General features: G+C 38.9%; 1 protein-coding gene across 2 annotated transcripts in view; it reads left to right on the top strand.

The window, feature by feature from the left end:
- Positions 1-19,128, top strand: part of igsf21a (immunoglobin superfamily, member 21a) — a 206,076-nt gene that overhangs the window by 56,231 nt on the left and 130,717 nt on the right. For both annotated transcript variants that reach the window (XM_061726948.1, XM_061726947.1), the window contains exon 2: positions 8,906-9,018. In XM_061726948.1, the coding sequence (XP_061582932.1) occupies positions 8,906-9,018 (113 nt within the window). The remainder of the gene's footprint in view (positions 1-8,905; positions 9,019-19,128) is intronic.

Here is a 19,128-nt window from a genome sequence, read left to right as displayed (position 1 = left end):
TCAGTTGTCCTACCACCAGCAGATCAGTCGCTGGCTCCGTCGGTGTATTGGCACCTGTCTTAAATGTTTTCAACTTGTGAATAATCATTATCAACACTGTTTGGAATCCATGATGGACTCAAGATTATTGGAAAATTACTTTTTTTACTCTTCCGGATTGACATCCTTCCCTTTTGGCATTGGGTTGCTATAAACTTGAGCGCTCTACTAAAACTGCCAAAAAGTGTGTGCCAAAGCTTGTATAGTGGTTGTCCAACTTTGCCCTTTTCTAAGGGTCAATGAACCAGATAAATTTGATGACTAACGCTCTTAATCTTATACAAGAAGTAAGGTTGGACTTAGTTTCCACATTCCGCTTCTCAATTTCTGTCTGAAATAACTATATGGTATAATATTTAATGTGTTGTTGTGAATGTGATTTTTTTATTTGCCCAATTTTTGACTTGATATGGATCCGATTTTTTCTTTCTATTTTTAAAATGTCAAAATGTGTAAAAACTTGATAGCGGGTGTCTGTCAGGAAGTGCGACTGTTTCATATTTTTTGCTTCCTATTGGCCAAATACCCACTCCTGCATTTGACTAAGCCTTGTGGGAGGACTGGCTGCATTTCCTTTCTGGCGCCAACTCTTCTCACGAATGACATGACAATTCCAAATGCCTCAGGCCCTTCAGAATGAGGACCCACTGATAGGCCTGCTTGTGATTGCTATCCACTATGGCTGTTCAGGCTTGTGGGAGGGCGCTGGATTACAAAGGATGGCTGCTGACACTCTTGAAGCTGAAGCATGTCATTAAATAGTAAATCACTCTTATTGAAAAACAAATCAGCTCCCTGCTTTCTGTTTACAAAGGAGGACCTTCTCCACAGGCACAGATTTTGTTCCTAGCTAGAATAAATCAACATCTAGTGATCCAGATTCTGCAGCCTTCAAACGCTTCCTGAGCTCAGCTTATAGTTTCATATCATTACCTGAGATGTGTTGACTGGAGTGTTCAGTCTTCACTTTGATGCAGTATTTATTCATCAACAGCGGCTGTTACTCGTGTGGGTATGTTGAACGTAATATAACGGGGCATAATTATACTATCTCGTTGTTTTTGATGCCTTTATCGTAATTAGAGGCATATGTGTTAAAGCAGAGCAAATGCAGATGTGTGACAAATTAAAAGAAAACCAACCGAGTCTGTGCGGTGTGAAGCAACTTGGGCGTACTTGATTTTTGTGCAAGTCTGTTGAAATGTTTCATTGTCATCTTTTTTTATATCCATCAAACCGTTGGGGGTTTGATGGACAGGCTCTATTAATAAAAGGGACGGTCATTCTGGAAAAGACAACTGACATACAAACAGAAATGCCTAATCATGCTAAAGGTGATCACACAGAAGCAGAAAATAAAACTTCATTGATCGGTAGGGATCTGTGGGGACAAGAGGATCTAATCCAAGCCAGCAAGATGTCAGCATAAAGCGGTACTGAAATCAATTCTAACACAGTATTCGATTTATTTTACATGCCATTTGTGCCTCAATTCATAACACTTATAAAGGAGAGAGTACATATAATTCAGGACAGTGAGATATTAACTGATTTTGTGTGTTTTTAATATTTTACTACGACTGATACTGATTACCTGGCTAATTGGTCCACCTCTAATATTAGCATTCTATGTTTGTCTCCTAATAGAGTAAATAATAATACAATAAACAGAAAGACACTTTGGCATTCCACAAAAAAGAAAAAAAAAGTTTTCAAATTACAAACAGGCCAAACTGCTGTAGCACTGCGTACACTGTCCATTATGAATCATTTCCAAATTACAGACATTTATAAGAGGCCGAGGAGCCCAGTTCAAGTTTACTCTACGTTTACGCCAACATAACTGTATGTTGCCAACTCATCAGTAAGGAAAGTAGCTATTGGCTTTACGATCTCTTTATAATTGTAATGGATGCCGTAGGAGAGAAGTTCCCACACCTTTGTCCTGACTATAGGCCAGCGCAGCACCATTGAATATTGAGTCCAATTATTACCTTAATTAGAAATAGATATGAATAATCATAATTTTTATTATTCAATGACACTGAGCCAGTGCAAGATCAGCAAGCTTTGTATTTGTGGATGTCTGATATGTTTGAAGCCTGGATGCGGGGAGGTCGAACTTCTGCTGTGATTGCAGCTGAGTGGCTGCTCTTGGAGGACTGAGAGCGTTTTGATGCAGGGCGGCAGGACGGACTACTCACTGAGAAGATTGAGGATGATAGCCTTCAAGTTAGAGTCTACAAAAGTCTTTAATGACCCCTGGAAGATGCCACTAGATTTGTTGCTTCAAGCACTTTTGGTCTGGAAACTCGCTCAGTTGGCAACACTTAGCTCACTAGCTACAAGCTCTTACTCTTGGTTGAATGTTACGCCTACTCCCCGCCTGCCATAAGCTGTAATTGTAATAGGTAAACTTAATGGTAAACAATACATTTGTATAAAATTACTAATTAAGTAATGTAGTTTATTGAAATAAAAAAAAAAAAATCTGATAATTTCCATCAGATCCCAATAATTCAGAAATCACGTGATTCGCTCCGATTTTCGTTTACGTGATCACCAATAATATATAACATGTTGTATTTACATCATCTATACCTCTGTTTGCCTGCAACTTTAGGTCCGTACATTTACACACTATATTAATTTCTATATTATATAAACAGATATTGAATGACTGTGTATAAAATGTCTAAAATGTTTATATTCTTCAAACCAGCTCTGCTTGTTTATGCTTCTCAGAAGCATAGATGAGGAGAGCAAGTAAACTATAGCTGCCCATTTTTTCTCATACATGTAGCTTTACTGACATATAATCAAAGGTTGGCCATGACCATAAATCTCACAGGGCACGATAAGAGGCACATTTTGAGCTGGTCCATCATTGGCTGTGTTTTGTTTTCTCATTGCATCTTGGAAAATTGCTGCTATTAATGAGAGAAAGTGTAGTTTGCAGGCCTCATTAGATGTTGTTCCAACAGTGCCTCTGATGGATTAAGACAAGCTGGGGGGGAGAGGTTGTCTGCCTCCACAACAGGATAGCAAGAGCCAATTAAATGCCCTGCACTCTCTGGCCCCGCCACTCTCACTTACTGTATATCTCCTATATCCAAGAATTCTGTTCCATGGCCAAAAAATATTTTATATCACATTCATTGTAAGGACTTATATCACCGTTACAGTTTCTCTGTTTATGCCAAATATGCTTTGATCTAGTATGTTTAAATCTCCATCTATATTTCTACCAGTCTTGAGGTGATGTTGCTGCCAAGCAGAGAGAACAGGTGACATTTACCTGGCGGTCATCACCATTACAAGTAATGCATTTAAGAATTTTCCTCTGGATGCTGGCCTTAATAACACAAGGATGGTAATTGTGCAGCACATCCTTGAGTCAAATGGCACTTTTCCACTAGTACCTACTCAGCCCGACTCGACCCGCCTTGCCTTGGTTTGGCGCCTTTCCACTAGGGGCCGAGGCGTGCAGAGTAGACACTTTTCCTGTAACTATTCTGCGGTTCTAAGCGGCTGAGTCGGCTGTATCTGACGTCATCACACTACAGGCCACCGATTGGTCGGGGGGTTGGAGTCAGACGTCTGAGTCAGGATATGACATCAGCGAAAGAGCGACTCTGACGGCTTCTTGTTCATTTTATTTGACAGGCAATGGCAGCGCAAAAAGTCTGTTTCATGATCCAACCCTGAGGTGCAGATGTCCCTAAACCTGGTGGCTGAGGAGAGAATTAAAAAAGGATCTAGACGGGCGATAAGGAACGACAAGATCCACCAGGAGCTATGTCACTTCGGACTTTTTAGCAGCGCCGAGACAAACTAAAACAAATTATAAAGCGTTACTGCTTGAAGCTTCTCTCACTCTAATTTTTTAACTTGATATCGAATAAAAGCCACAGACCCAGTAGCACATCTATCATCTTCTCCAGGTTCTACATATTTAGTGTTGTTGCCTTCCTCGTTCAAATACGTCACAGTAGCTTCACTCCAACCCGCCCACTCCTGCTCCAGGTGCTGAATTGTTATGGAAAAGAAACCAGGCCATGTTGAGTTGAGCCGAGCTGAGATGAGTAGAGCTGAGTAGGTACTAGTGGAAAAGTGCCAATAGTGTCCTATCTCAACAACCCTCTCACTTTAAGACATTAAGCTTTTTATCAAATTTAAATGAGCTACAATGTATCCATGCATAAACATGGGAACGGGAGCTTCTAAGAAAACAACAGCCAACCGTATCCATTTGTGACACACTTTATTACATTTAAATGAAATGCTGACATGTCTAATTTAGTCATTTGGATGGCATTACATGGATTTTGAACTGAATGGGCACTGCAGCTTCATGAAGCGATGCGTCCACTGCAGCAGCTCATTTATTGTAGGGATTCCTTGAAATGTGAACTTCCCTGGTGCAAGTTCACAAACCATATAATCTGCTCTTTTAAAAATTCTCATCCCCACAAGCTCCGGAGCATAATTCTGTCATTGGCTATGCTACATTTTCCTCTGTGCCACATATTCATTGAATTGTCACAATTAATCCCTCCAGCCACAGACGAAGACCACCATCTGGAACGTGTGAGAAAACGGTTTACCATTTCTAAATAAATGCTTCTGTCCATTACCTAAGGCAGGATACAGTTATTTCCCATTGGAAGTGAAGAATGTTATCCGACAGAGGAAGTTGACAGTTGACCTGTTTTGTTGTTGTTGTGGTCCCCCCCCCCCTCCATAACTTGGATTTCAACCGACTCTCTGCATAACTTGCAGAGAGACCATCACAAGGCCTGCTTTTTATGTGGGTTCATAGTAAGTAGTGAGGATTTTCTCTAAGAGCTTCAGCTTTGTGTTAATGATATGCAGTCTTCAGAAAGGTTTATCCATTCAATTTGACTCTGGAGAGAAGATCCCTTCAGCCTGATGATTAAATTAAGATTCTCTAATAAGCATATCTAGGTGCCCTGACACAAGAGACAAGCTGATCTGCGTCTTCTCCACCAAACACCAGATTCCAATACAATGTAACTTTCCATTAGGTTTGTGTACTAGTGAATTATTCCAAATAAAGTGTGTTATTTTTCTTTACAATTTTTTAATTATCAAGTAAAGCTATTGAATACAAGACTTTGGAGCCTTTTTGTGGGAATTGATGGGAAGTGCAGTGTGAGAGAAGAAGCTTAGTCGGTGGTGTATCACTGCAGTTAATGGGAAAAAATGTGAGCACAGTGCACACGTCCACTGTGTGATGCTCCTTCCCAGGTGCCTCCAGACCCAGAGAAATTGATTCCACCGGTTTTCTCCCATTGCTTTTTTGCACATTTGGGAATATTGCGCGGCTGTGTCTGACAAAGGTTTCCCACATAGTTCCATGTCCAGCTCGTCATATGTGAAGGATGTTTGTTTGTGATACATGGCTGTCTGAGTTTTCAGAGGTCATATGGGTGAAATTTAAACTTTTACCCTAGTGCCTCTATACGCAGATATTTTTCCAGATTGATTCACTTGTTGGTTTCAGTATAGCTGATGGACGCACTCCCGTTCTGTCTTTGCAGAACATTCTTTTCAGTGGCTGTTTTTCCGCTAAATGTTGAAAAAAAGTGGAGACTGCCCGTCTTTACTTCTCAAAGACTTTCAAAGATACTGCTTGAACATATTTTTATTTGCATTGCAGGACTAGATTTATATTAATAAATCCAATGAAATCAACAAGAAAAAACAACATTCAGTGTGTTTTTTGATTGTAAAAAAACCCAAACATTTCAAATTCTTTAGGGTTTTACATGTTTACGGCTTGGAAACAACATGGCAAATGTGCTTGGTCCAGTGTTGTCTATTTCTCTATTTTCTCTATTCTGACAATTAAACGATTGTATTCAAACTAAAACCAAAAAAAACATCATCATATAATCAAACACTGAAACATGACATTTATTTCCTCACATATGAAGTACATGTTGCAGCTGTGGATTAATTTTATAGAATAAACCTGTTATATATAACATAATTGGGATTTTTTAACGTGGTTGAGGAAAAGAAATCCAGAATGTCTTTTTTGATGTTTTTTCATGCTCTTTATGGCTCACTGAGTAAACCAGTTGCAATAACAGAGAGAACACAAACAAAGCATTCAGTTAAATCACATTTGACAGGAGAAAATGTAAACTATCTTGGCAGGCAAGAGGCGCTCTGGATATGTGCATGTCTAAGTTTAGATTTATACTTTTGAGTGCAAAGAGTTACATATTTATACCTCTAATTGCGTTTCTCTTAGATGCTGTGAGTGCATATTATGATGATGTTTTTCATGGATTATCATACTTGACTTTTTAAAACTTGAAACTTACTTTTCCAGTCTGTGTGAACCTTGCACTCTTTTTTAAGGATCCATTTGATGTCATCATTTCTGTACAATTTAATTATTGAAATGGAGCTTTTGGAATATTTAGGGCAACATCTGTAGTAGCTGCAATGTTGAGGGTGCACATCTCATGTTTTTTTTTTATCTATTCATTTCTTTTGTGTTTTTTTTCTTTTGGGTTGATGACCTTTGGAATTGCATGATGTTCCTTAAAGTTATCCTTTTATCCACATCACAATTTAGCATTGATCTCGTGATGAACCAGCCTTTGACAATACTGAGACTAATCCAAGGCATTGCCTCAATTAACTCTTTGACTGTATTACCAGCGGTGCCTGACAGACATATCCAAAGAGACGAATAATTAACATATTGCGACCAGTTCTGAAACTGCCTTGATTCTGTTAATTTTGTGGCACAGTGACAAATAAAGGGACATATTACCCTTGAAGCCTTCTGTGAGGTGATCTGGGGGTTCTGTTATGCTGTGTGCGGGCCTTTTGCTGGGATGATTTGGGCCAGACTGTTCCTGTGGAAGGATGATTCACTGTGAATAAATGCAAACTCGTTTCTATCCTGATGCAAGTGGCCTCGATCAACGTGACGGTGAACAACAGCTGTTTTTCCATGCTTGCATTGGTTATTTGCAGCAGGTGCCTTTTCGCCCCCCTCTTCCCCTTTTAAATTGTTGTCATCTGTCTGTGAACAGTGTAAGTAGCACCCAGAAGTTTCCATTTTATTCCATCCATCTGTTTCGCAAGATGAGGTGTTGTCGTTAAATACTGGATGTGCTTGAAACTACTGTTCTGTTGGGCAGAGGTCACTTTTCCTTCAGCGTACACACTGATGCGGCCAACTGTGCTGAGAAACATCTTACAATAATATCTTTTCCTTTTTAGAAAAATATATTTTGGGCATGGCGGTAAGCTGCCAATTTCTATGTCTGGCATCAACTTTGCTGCTTGAAATCAACTCACAAGCTATTTGGATTTGTATTGTACTTTATTTCACTCTGTATCATTTCCTATCCATTGGGACCCGTTATGTTTGTATGCTTATGTAAAATAGGCGCTTTATATATGCAGTCCTGTGGAAAACATTGGTGAAGTGGTTTTTGCCAAAGACATATGATCACATAACAAATCACTCAGTGAGGTTGTTGTACATGCATGCAGTTGTTTATGGTGTTGCAGCATCTTATTTACATTTCATTTCTATTAATGAAACAAAAAACATGACTGTGTAGAGAATATGACTGAGGTACCACCACTGACTGTCGATACTAAAGTGGTTTAGCTATTGTTACATGACCCATTAGTTTGTGGACAATGACCCTACCTGAGCTGACTCATGCAAATACCGTATTCCTCAAATATCATTAACCCACTTTCACAACAGGCCATTGTAGGGATACCTGGCGCTTGTTATCTACCTAGGAAACACCTGGCTGTTGTATTTATGTGAATTGCTGCTACAGCGCTTTATTTTCACAGTACAATTTTCAATACCTAGCTTTATTGCACTATTAATATCAGCATTGCAGGTTCATTTAGTTTTTTTTCCATCTCTAGTATGCTGAAAATCTAGTGAATTCTGTCCATTTGCTGCATATATCCACATATAAGACTAAAGATGTTAAATATACTGTGTTCTCTAACACTAACTACACCAGTTCTCAACAGATAGTGGCCAACTCAATCTCACTCCCACTTCATTATATACTGACACTTAATCATGAGCTTTTTCAAAAAGTTTTACACCTTTAACATCACTTTTTGGATACTATGGAAACTCGCCTACAGTGGAATGTAGAGGGCTCTCCAATAAGAGATGCTGCAGATATTTTTCTACAGCCCTCAGTTGTTAGCAAATAACAAGGTCCTCTTATGGAGGTCAGTGAGGCTGGAGGAGAGTTCCAAGACATATAACTATAGGATTGACATTTGAGAACAGCCTTGGGAAATTCATCTTTTTCTCTCATATTTCCATTCATCCTTTTAATTTTCTTTCAACCGCTGCTTGATGGAAAGAACTGCGTTATCTTGACTTGGCTGACTTGTTATTTTTTGTCTGTTTGTGCATTCAAACCTGGAAAGAATTGTGCAATTTTGTGAAAAAAGAATATTGTTGCACTATTAAATCATCACTTGAACACCTCAAGTGTTCATTGTGATATTTAAGACCCATGTCGGAGAACTTGTGTTGTGGAATAGGAATTATACTGTTGTGAAGGAAACAATGGCTTTATCTGTCTTAATTAAAAATCTGTTCTGTTTTATGATTACTAAATCCTTGGTCAAATATTTGCTTCTATAGGTTGTTTGTGTGTGTTGGTGTGTGTGTATATGTGTGTATATATATATATATATATATATATATATATATATATATATATATATATATATATATATATATATATGTATATATCTATGTATCATCAATGTTTCATCTATGTTTCTGTTACTTTTATAAAGACTATTTTCCTTTTTTCCCCAGGATATTTGACAGTTACCATAGAGCCCCTGCCTCCCGTTGTTGTGGGTGAGACTGTTACTCTGAAGTGTAACTTCAAAACTGATGGAAGACTGCGAGAGATTGTTTGGTACAGGGTGAGTAACCTTGCTTTCTCTTTCAAAGCCTTTATGAGTGAGAATTTTTCCAGAGCCTTCAGATCTGTTATTTCCACCACTGGCCACATATCACATTAATGGCTGTTTTGCAGAACATCCATGCATTGTCAAACTGCAGGTGTTTGGAGACAAGCTATTACTTGGGCATGCGATATGGGAGAATTTGTTGGCTTCTGCTTGGGAATTAGATTTCTTAATCTGCTGGTCGTCATCATCAGTTCTTAGTTCACAGCTGGTGACACAACAACCATTAAAATTTCAAATGCCTAAGTGATGCTAACAGTTCAATTGCTGTTGAAGGAGAAAGGAAAACAAAACATTTGTGCCCAAGATGGAATTTGATTTATGAAAAGGGTGTAATTAAAAAATTAAAGATTGATGAAACACCTGTGAAACAACATGGTTGAGAGGGTTGAATGTTGTTTGACTTTAGTGACAAACACTTGAACTGGAAGGCAACCATTTGTTTTTCCCAAAAACTTTCTTTGATTTACAGATCTTCTTGAAAAAAAATGCCTGACTTTTCAATTTGTAAAGTTGCTGAATGGTGATTGGTGATTGTGGCATGTTAAAGACAAATTACAGGCCTTGAAACAGCCCACTTCAGTTGTGTTAAGAAAATACACACTTCCTCTATATTGTGTTATAACAGAGTGAGTTACAAAACAAACACTGACACGCCGCTAAGGATTTGGGGCCCCATGAAAATAATCTTTACAGGGCCCCCAACACTGGCAACATTTTTTGATGGTATTTTACATACAATTATGCATTTTAATGGCATTTCATTAACATGTTTGTAAAAAGAAGAACAAAATGTCAGTTGACATATACAGTAGGGGAAGAACTGAGCTCTCTGAATACTGTCCAAACCGCCTGTGCGCTACTTGCACCAGTCGGACTGAACCATTTTACATAAATAGAGAGGGGGGAGGGGCATTGATGTTTCCAAAACAAATTAAGTTATTGTTACCAGGAAATTGAAAAAATAAAACATGTGTGATAATATGTTATTTAATAACTTAGCGTCATTATTTTTTTCTATATTATCATTTCATCCTCAGCCATGGGCCCCTATAATCTGTCTCCTTTACCCCCCCCCCCCCCCTTTTCAGGGCCCCAGTTCATGGTGTATGTGCAGACCTGACTTCCCCTCCAATGAATGCTGCTTTCATGAAGCTCATTCAGCTTATCATAAACCTTAAATATTCAGGCAATAATACTGAATTACTCAGAACTACTTTCCAGCCCATGAAAGCAAATGTGACTTAGCTCTTTGGTAACTTCTTATTCTTCGTGTAGTCTGAACTATACAAGATTGAACTATAGTGTATATTATGTAATGTAACAATTGGCATTTCAGGAACTGGATGGAAAAACAAAAAAGTGTTTTCAACCTGTGTTGTATATTTCGGGATCAAAGCACCAAAGCTCCTGGAGCCCTATGGTTTTTGTGGGGATTATTATCATTAAGGCTACTGTTGTTTCCACTAAAGTTTGGAGGCTGCCAAAACAATACCTTGTACATCAACCAAACTTGGATATATCAATTTCAATCCGCGGCACAACTGAAGTTGAAATGAATTCACTACAAATCTATGTGGCACTAAAATAAGAAGCCATACTTTTTGCTTTATATTCCAAGTATCAAGCTAGAATGAAAATTCAGCCCACAGAATGAAAGTCCATACGGTTTATGTCTGTTATCATGTCTGCATCCCCTGGTTGACCATTTTGGACACACAAACGTTTTACAGTGGGGCTTTTGTTATTGTGAACTTTTCACAGATGAATTCCAGATTTAACAAGGTAATTATTTTTAATACTGTCTGATAATTGCAAATGTGCAGTAAAACACCATGGTGGCAATCACCCCAAACCTCGGTGGAACTGGTAATTAATGAACAGCATTTTATCGCTTAGGCAGGAACTTTGCCTTTCGACTTGCTTCCGCTTTCTCACCTCTATTGTTGTGAAATGAAACAATGTCTCTGGAATCATCTTTGCAAATGCTGACCTTCGTAGGTAGGGCATGAAGAGATTTATTGCTCATTGTACATTCACCTTAACATCATAGATCACGTTCACTGTTGTGACAATTTAATTTAATCAAGCAGACTTTTTGCTGCGGGGCATTGTTTTACTTATATTTTCTCAGATTTCTGCAGGGTCCATTGCTATCTGTATTTCAAATAACCACTCTGAGAATAAAGCCCTCTGTATTTAGTATTCTCGTGAGAAAAGTAAAGAGCTTATAACAGAAATCTGCACCATCTCTCAGGTGGCCTCTGCTCAGCACAACCTCTGATGAATTATAAATCAATTACCCACACTTGGCTGCCAAAGTTTCTTTAATCTCTGCCTTTTATTTGGTTAAATACTGTTGACTCTTATCTCCGTTCAAATGGATGTGGGGGTGATACTCACCTGGGGAATCCACATATCTAATCGAAGCGCTCCCAATCGCGCGAAGGAGTGAAGAAACTGAATATTTCAACAAGTGCTTATCTGTGGTGTGAGTTCTTGACATATCCTCTTTGAAGTGTTTTTTCTTTTTTTCTTTTAATGTTTAATCATTTTTCTCAGAGTCCAGTCAGAATTGACACGTCTTTGGATCAAATTATGACAAACCCGATTATTTAAGAACACCTTTCAGACCACTGTAATTTATAAGTAATTTATAACTTAACTGTAACTTAAATTAAATATTTTTATACCACCGTCTGTGTGAATACTTGATTCTGATTGGCAGGCAGGTGTAGGTTATAAGTTCTAACCTACACCTAGAAAACAAGTTCGGTCAAATTGCCTGATAACTTTAATATCATTGTGCTGGATCAACTGCCAGGTGGTAACCACGGCAAGGGAGATTCAGAGAAGAAGAACCGGCTACCGCAGGACGGCGACATGAGTGATTTTGTCATTTCTTTTAATTTATTTGGTGAATTTAACAATTTTGATGACTGGAAGAAGAGGAGAGAAAAGAAAATGAAAGAAACCGGAGAAACGGCACAAGGAGGTGACATAGCCTCCGGAGCACAGCTGTCGGCCGTCTCTCTGATGCTGGGCTGGAAACTCGCCAGATCATGTCGGTGACGGGTCATCGCTGCGAGAGCAGCCTGCAGGCTTACTGGGCTCCATCAGTACAGGAGAGACGAAACTGGAGCAACATTTTATCTCCCAATGCTCCGGCAAGCAGTGGCAAGGATTGCGAGCCACAAACTTTAAACGAACAAGCGGCTGCAGACGAGAGATTAAATAGTCCGCTCAGCCGCTCAGCTGTAGCTTGTTATAAAACTAACTATTTCAACTGAAAACACATTAAAGCATGAATAACTGATTTAATATTTATGTTTTTTGGTAAGTGACCGTGGTATAAGCGGGACAATGCCCTTCAAGGTGTACATTATCATAAATATATGGACTTCGCCCCTGCGTCGTCCGTATATTTATGATAATGTACACCTCGTCGGGCATTATCCCTTACATATATAGCATTAACAGTTTCTAACAGTGTTATAGAGGAATTCTACCTCACTCTTCCTTGCTGCAGTTGTGTGTGAATAGTCCTATCTGCAGAAGGGGGACCTCCACATTGCTTCAAAATTGAGTTATAGCTTCCCAGATTGATGGGCGACAACAATTGCTTCTCCTGGATCATTGATGATGTTGTTCCTCTTTGGCATTGAGTTAACACAAACATGAGTTTTTCCCGATCAGCAAATTAAATTGCCAACCATTCTGCTTCTTTCACACTTCTGATAATGATCGGTTACTGTATCAGCTGGCGGCTGCTCTTAGTTTTCCCAGACAGCTTCCCCATTGAGCTTCAGTTGTTGCTAAATAAATAATGACACTGTATACTGTGTTTTGTGTTGTTGTTCATCCAAGGATGTGTCTAATGAATTTTAGCAATTGAAAAGGACCAGATGATGTATGTGTTTATGTTTAGATAAATAGTCTGTAGTAGGCCTATGCTCGTCAAAGCGATTATGTCACGTCCCAACTAAGAGACTACAACTAAGAGACTACAGTAATGCAGCGTGTTACAGGCGAGATTGAACAGTTGTGTGCATATTGCATGCTACATTTAGCCTAAATCAATGCATACCAGTTATATACAGTATACAATTTATATATGTACATGTATTAGGGGTGTAACAATATATCGTGCCACTCAATTTCGCGATGCAAAAACATCACGTTACGTGTCGTGGAGGTGACAAACTGTAGCGCGATATTAATATATTGTGTTTACTAGTAACGCACATCCTATTGGTGCAGCGGGACCAAGTGACGACCGCGCCTCGACTCGCGGTCGAAAATGTTACTACGCTCAGAAGAAACTAGTACCGTTTTGCTAGTACCCGATCACGGGACTCTTGCGGGATTTTGAGATCCGGATTTTTGCTTATAAGGTGAGCATGAATCAATCTTTCTACTTATGATGTAAAGATTGTGTTATCACCAAAGGTGGGAGCAGGATGAAACGATAACAGGGTTCACCTTACGGCCTCAGGCTGGGAGCATGTGGCTGAAGCTCTTAGCTCTGTCATAAGCTAGATGAGTCATCTTGCATTTTGAGTTTGGGACTTTATTTACAGTATTTACTTTTATTTATTTATTTAATTTCAGTTGTTAAATTTCTGGAAAAAGTCATACATGAGAGAAACTATTCAGTTTGTGGCAAAATATTTTTACTTGTATGAAACTGAAGATGCATAATGCAAACCTGACATTTACTTCCAGTCATATGTTCCTCATTCAAGGTTGTTAAAAAAATACTGCTATAATATCGTATCGTATCTTTATCGTGACCTCAATATCGTGTATCATACCGTATCGTGAGATTAGTGTATCGTTACACCCCTAATATTATATATATATATATATATATATATATATATATATATATATATATATATATATATATATATGTCAGTGGATCGCCCTCCACACTGGAACATTAATAAACTACTAACAACTAAGTGGGGTCTCTCAGACAGTGCCCACTGCGTATGTGGGGATCCATCACAGACTGTAGAGCATGTGATGTCCAGCTGCCCCATATACCGGCCACCCAATGGTGATCGTGGCTTAATAGACTTAGACAATGACACGCTGGTCTGGCTTGCTGCAACGGAACTGAAGGTCTAAGGACATACAGACAGAAGAAGAACAACTGGGAAACTTGGCACAATAAGTAATCCGCCGTATTTATTTATTTACCCATTTATTTAAGACAGTTTGAACATTCAGCATCATAAGCAGAGTTTTCTCTCTTTTATGTATCGGTGTATGCATGATCATTATTAACACTAGTTAATGGATGGAATAAAATTACAGAAAATAAATGCAAAATGCAGCTTTGACTGACATTAAAAGAAAAAAAAAGCTGCATCCTTATCTTTCCGTGCCTACCATTATTCTGATAAGGATCCTGTTTGGATAGGAGCCCTTATAATTTAGTCATTTTATTTCACTCAAGATGACAGACAGAGAGAGGGAATGCAAGCGACAAAGACAGCAGTCCACAGTAACAGATGTTGTATAGCCCTGCAGCTAATGCTTCAAGAGCAAATAAATGAGGGCCTCTCAAGTCTGTATGATACCGCACTACAGGCCACTTGATAGTTTTTAGTGAGTGGCGAATACTGGCATGCGACGGATTAGTCACTACGGATATGTAATGCCATCAAGCTGTCTTCTATGGTTTAACAGCATGACAAATAGCAATGATGGATCATTTGATAGGGTGGTACTAATGCACTGCCTCTTTGGGAGAGGAATCCAAGTAAGGCTGCACGTTGTGCACACATTTACAGCGCCTCAAAAGACTTGTACACTCACCTAATGCTGGTTTTAATTTGTGCCATTCTAATTAGTATATGGATATAAGACTATTCCCAGTAGGTTTCCAGGTATGCCAGCAGAGCAAAGAGTAAGTGGTATCAGTTCACCAGCCCGTTGGGTCTAATTTTGATCACTCGTTCGACCATATCTGCGGTCCCGTCCAGCTCTCCCACACACCGCCCACCACTCTACCCATTAAAAAACCTCTGACAGATAGACCTCCTCTGGGTAGTCTCTCACTAACGCAAGTATCCTCCCTAAGACATTTCCCTAATTTACAGTTGGCCTGTTAGCTTGCTGAGCTGCTTCTCTGATTTAATTTTGATTATGCAGCTTTGTCCATCTCTGTCCATTTCATTTCAACAATTCAGGCTCAACTGTATTTGTAATCCTGCTCTCTGCTGACTTGAGCATCACTCATGCAAGCATATGCTTTACAAGTGAATAATTTGAGATCGACAAGAGGTGTGAATTATGCTCCGGTAACATCGTACACTAATCTGCATGGGGTTATTTTTGAGATAGGATCTAACCATGAAATAGTGCAGTCAAGTCTCAAAACGTTCAACTTTGATTAGGTGTAATTTTGCACAGATTTTTCTTCCCAACGAGATAAATTGAGTTCTGACTTAATTTTAGAGAAAAGCGCATTTCATTGAGAGATTTCCCTATTCACATCTCTGCAGAAGAAAAGCCGATCTGGAACAGCTGGATGCCGTAAATCTGCCCCAGTTATGTCAGTCTTGTCAGATTCTCCCTAAATTATATATTTATGTTAGCTTAAATTGTGTACTGGTACATTTACATCTTTCATCGTTCCATACAGGAGCTGTTTTTCTCCTTTGTTTGAAAGGACAACAGTTTTTGTGACATGAGTTCTTTGAAGCATGTGCAGGTGCTTGTTAAACATCCTGAGCTGCTACTCACCTGATTGGCCATAAATGTTTAACGTTGCTACTCAAATAGCACGGGGGAGGTTTCAAAGTACAACCAGCACGTGTGACATTAGGATGAATGAGTCGTAGCTAAATATTTGATACAAAGCAGTGCTAGAGGAAGTTTTGATTCTTTTAATGTGAATGCAAACAAATACGTGGATTGACTCTCTCTCCATTTGTATAGTTTGGTATTTATGTTAGTCGTAACATATCTATAGTTTATGATGTCTAGAAAGGACAATAAGCAAAGACACTCATAAATTTCAATCATCAGCCATTGAACGCTTGTCAGCTTTTAATGAAGCCATCTGCCTTCACAGATTTGACTCAGAGGATTAAATGTATGTTAATTTTGCAGCTACAGTTTCTTACCGCAGTGGGATATGAAATAGATCCATAAAAATATCCAACGAAAACTCAGTAGTTTTAATTTATTAATTCCTTTCCAGATTTTATTTATATAAATGTGTTGTTAATATAACAGTTTTTATAGTTTGTTTTATTAAACCATTTCAGGATTTAATAGGTAAATTTGCTAATTGAGTTGTTGTTATTGACAATTTGTTGGGTCGAGATCGTTACCATTTTGCCATGGAGCCATAACTGTGGACTCAGATACCAGTCAAATGTTGTGAAGATGGATATATGGATATGTATGTACGGACCAGGTTGATATGACCTTGGACTTTAGAGGGCCAATCTACATCTGCAAATTCTGCTGATGTAAAAAATTAATTTCTGGTGAAAAAAAAAATACATTCTTTGTATACCTGCTCTGTCAAAACTTGTTTTTATTGCTATAGTGCAGCCTGAAAACTGGGTATATTATTGTGTAATGTACTATTCCCACTGGACTAAAGTGGTCTCTGGACCAGCAGTAATTCTAAACTTACACTCCGACATCTGTGTTTTGAACGGCACATTTGCACTAAATAAGCAAAGTTTGTATTTTACTATGATTTATATTGATCCCCAGAAGTGACATCAAAGTCTTTCTTTCTATTAAACTATTAACTTCTAATTATTTTTTTATTCATTTAGAATATAATATATGGTTAAAAGCGTCTGATGTCACACACTTTAGTGTTGGATTTCAATGACACATGTCAGATTTTGACAAATGAAAAAAATCGGGAAATGGCATGTGGGCCTAAAGCCCCAGACATACTTGCAGTTCAGAACGCATACGCATCATGGCCGCCACGCGTATCCTGCGTTCATTTGACCCATCGACGGGCACGTTCTCAAAAAGACACTGAACGCGTACGCGACCTGCAGTTCTCGCTGTGGCCGCGAGTGGCGCTGGTCCCGTTTCCTTTACTGGGCAACCAAAGCAATGTTATAATCTCCTTCATCATCCGGTGTTGTCATGTCAACTTGTTCGCTGTTCTAATCTGCTACTGCTACTACTGCTGCTACTACCGCTACTACTAAATATTTAATCACTTTTCCAACTGTTGCTCTGCTTACTGCCCCCTATCGGTCACCGCCGGTACAACGCGCTCTCCTCGCGACTACGCGAGCGACGTTGCAGTTGGTGGTGCACTCGTAGGGACGCGAACGGTCGCGAACGCAAGCACCAACAGCAAGTATATCTGGGGCTTAAGCTGCCATGGCAACAGTACACAACGATAATGTAACCAGAGCTGTCGTCGAAGCTTAAATGTTTTGAGCTGTCAGAGAGGCTTTGACCTTGATGAAAAATTAAAAGTTTCTTAGCGTCTGATGTCGTCAGCTATTTGTAAGTCTAAGAGCGGAGCTTATTGTTGATCAATATCTTTATTTCTATACGCCCAAAATACAGGATCATTGTACCATATTTGGTGGATATAGGCTTAAGTTATCATGGGACCTCGGTGTATAGGCAATTTGTGGTAAAATTTTAACTGTACAAACCACTGCATTCACATTGAAATAAAATCCCAGACGTCCTCCTCAGTTATTACAAATTTCCCATGATAAGTTTAGTCCAGAGCAAATGGGACAAAAGAATAATGAACCTTGTCTTTTGTGCTGCTCTAAACTATTTCATGAACAATGCTTCTCTTCTCCTTTATGCCACTTTTAAAAAAATATAAAAAAAATATATGATTGCTGAACTTCATCCACATTTGGAATAATTTGACATTAAAACAATCGTAATTCAGTAAATGGATTTGTTGCTGTGTTTGCATGGAGTTTACCAATTGACCTATATTTAACCGTTGTTAGGTTTTGATCCAACAATAATTGTAAGATAGTGAGACTTGGCCTTCTCGCACTGCTTAAACAAACTCTGTAATATCATAATAGTTAGATTTGACTGCAGACATTTTTCAAATCTAAATGTCACATGCATAGTTCTTTTCACCTTCTCTCTCTCTCTCTCTCTCTCTCTCTCTCTCTCTCTCTCTCTCTCTCTCTCTCTCTCTCTCTCTCTCTCTCTCTCTCTCTCTCTCTCTCTCTCTCTCTCTCTCTCTCTCTCTCTCTCATATGTCACAGATGTGTTTATGTGAGCATTGCCAACTCCCTTAGTTTAGAAGAGTAGGCACATGGACAACATGATATTTATATATGAAAATATACAAACTGTGCAGTGTATGAAATGCAGACTTACAGTCCAACTTACAGCAGGAAATGTAGCCGTGCACCACTTGCTACAGCCTATCTTCTTCTCATGTCCTTAATTCTTACCAAGCTCCTCTTTTTTTCACATGTACTTGTGGCCTACATTTGACAAATCCAATTGAATATGCTGACAACGTAAAAAGCACTATGTAACAGCTATGAAAATGACTTATTTCTGATGTAACCTGCCAAGAAATGCTGAAGTGCATTACCTGAGGGCATAGCATTACTGTATTTTATGCCAAATTTCCTGTCACATGTTACCCGCAAATTACATGGCAAAAAATACGTTACCAGATACTCATCTTAAAAGCAGCATCTTTCTCTCCCCAAGTAATCCTGTCGCTTGCCAGCAGAGAAACATGGGTGTAGTCATATGTTAAATACAAGTTCAAAATTTTCAAGACAGGTTGCCTGGGCAACCAGAATCTGTGATTTAGGAGAAGTGCTCACAGAGTGAGTGCACAAAACATAGTCCTCTGGGGCTTTAGGTGTCTAACTTCCAGCTGTTTAATCCCCAGGAGTAATAGTCTACTTTCAAAAATTCCCTGCTATCATCCACTGTAGTATAGGGGTATATGGCCAATCCATCTATCTTTCTGGCTTCCCTGCCTGTCTGTGTGGTTGAAAGTGCCATTTATTACCTTAAAGACTAGCTCAGATCAGTATCATCTTAACTGGCAGAAGTTTT

This window comes from Cololabis saira, chromosome 8 (assembly GCF_033807715.1).
Source record: "Cololabis saira isolate AMF1-May2022 chromosome 8, fColSai1.1, whole genome shotgun sequence".
Lineage (NCBI taxonomy): Eukaryota > Metazoa > Chordata > Actinopteri > Beloniformes > Belonidae > Cololabis > Cololabis saira.
This window is presented reverse-complemented; position numbering and strand designations above follow the sequence as displayed.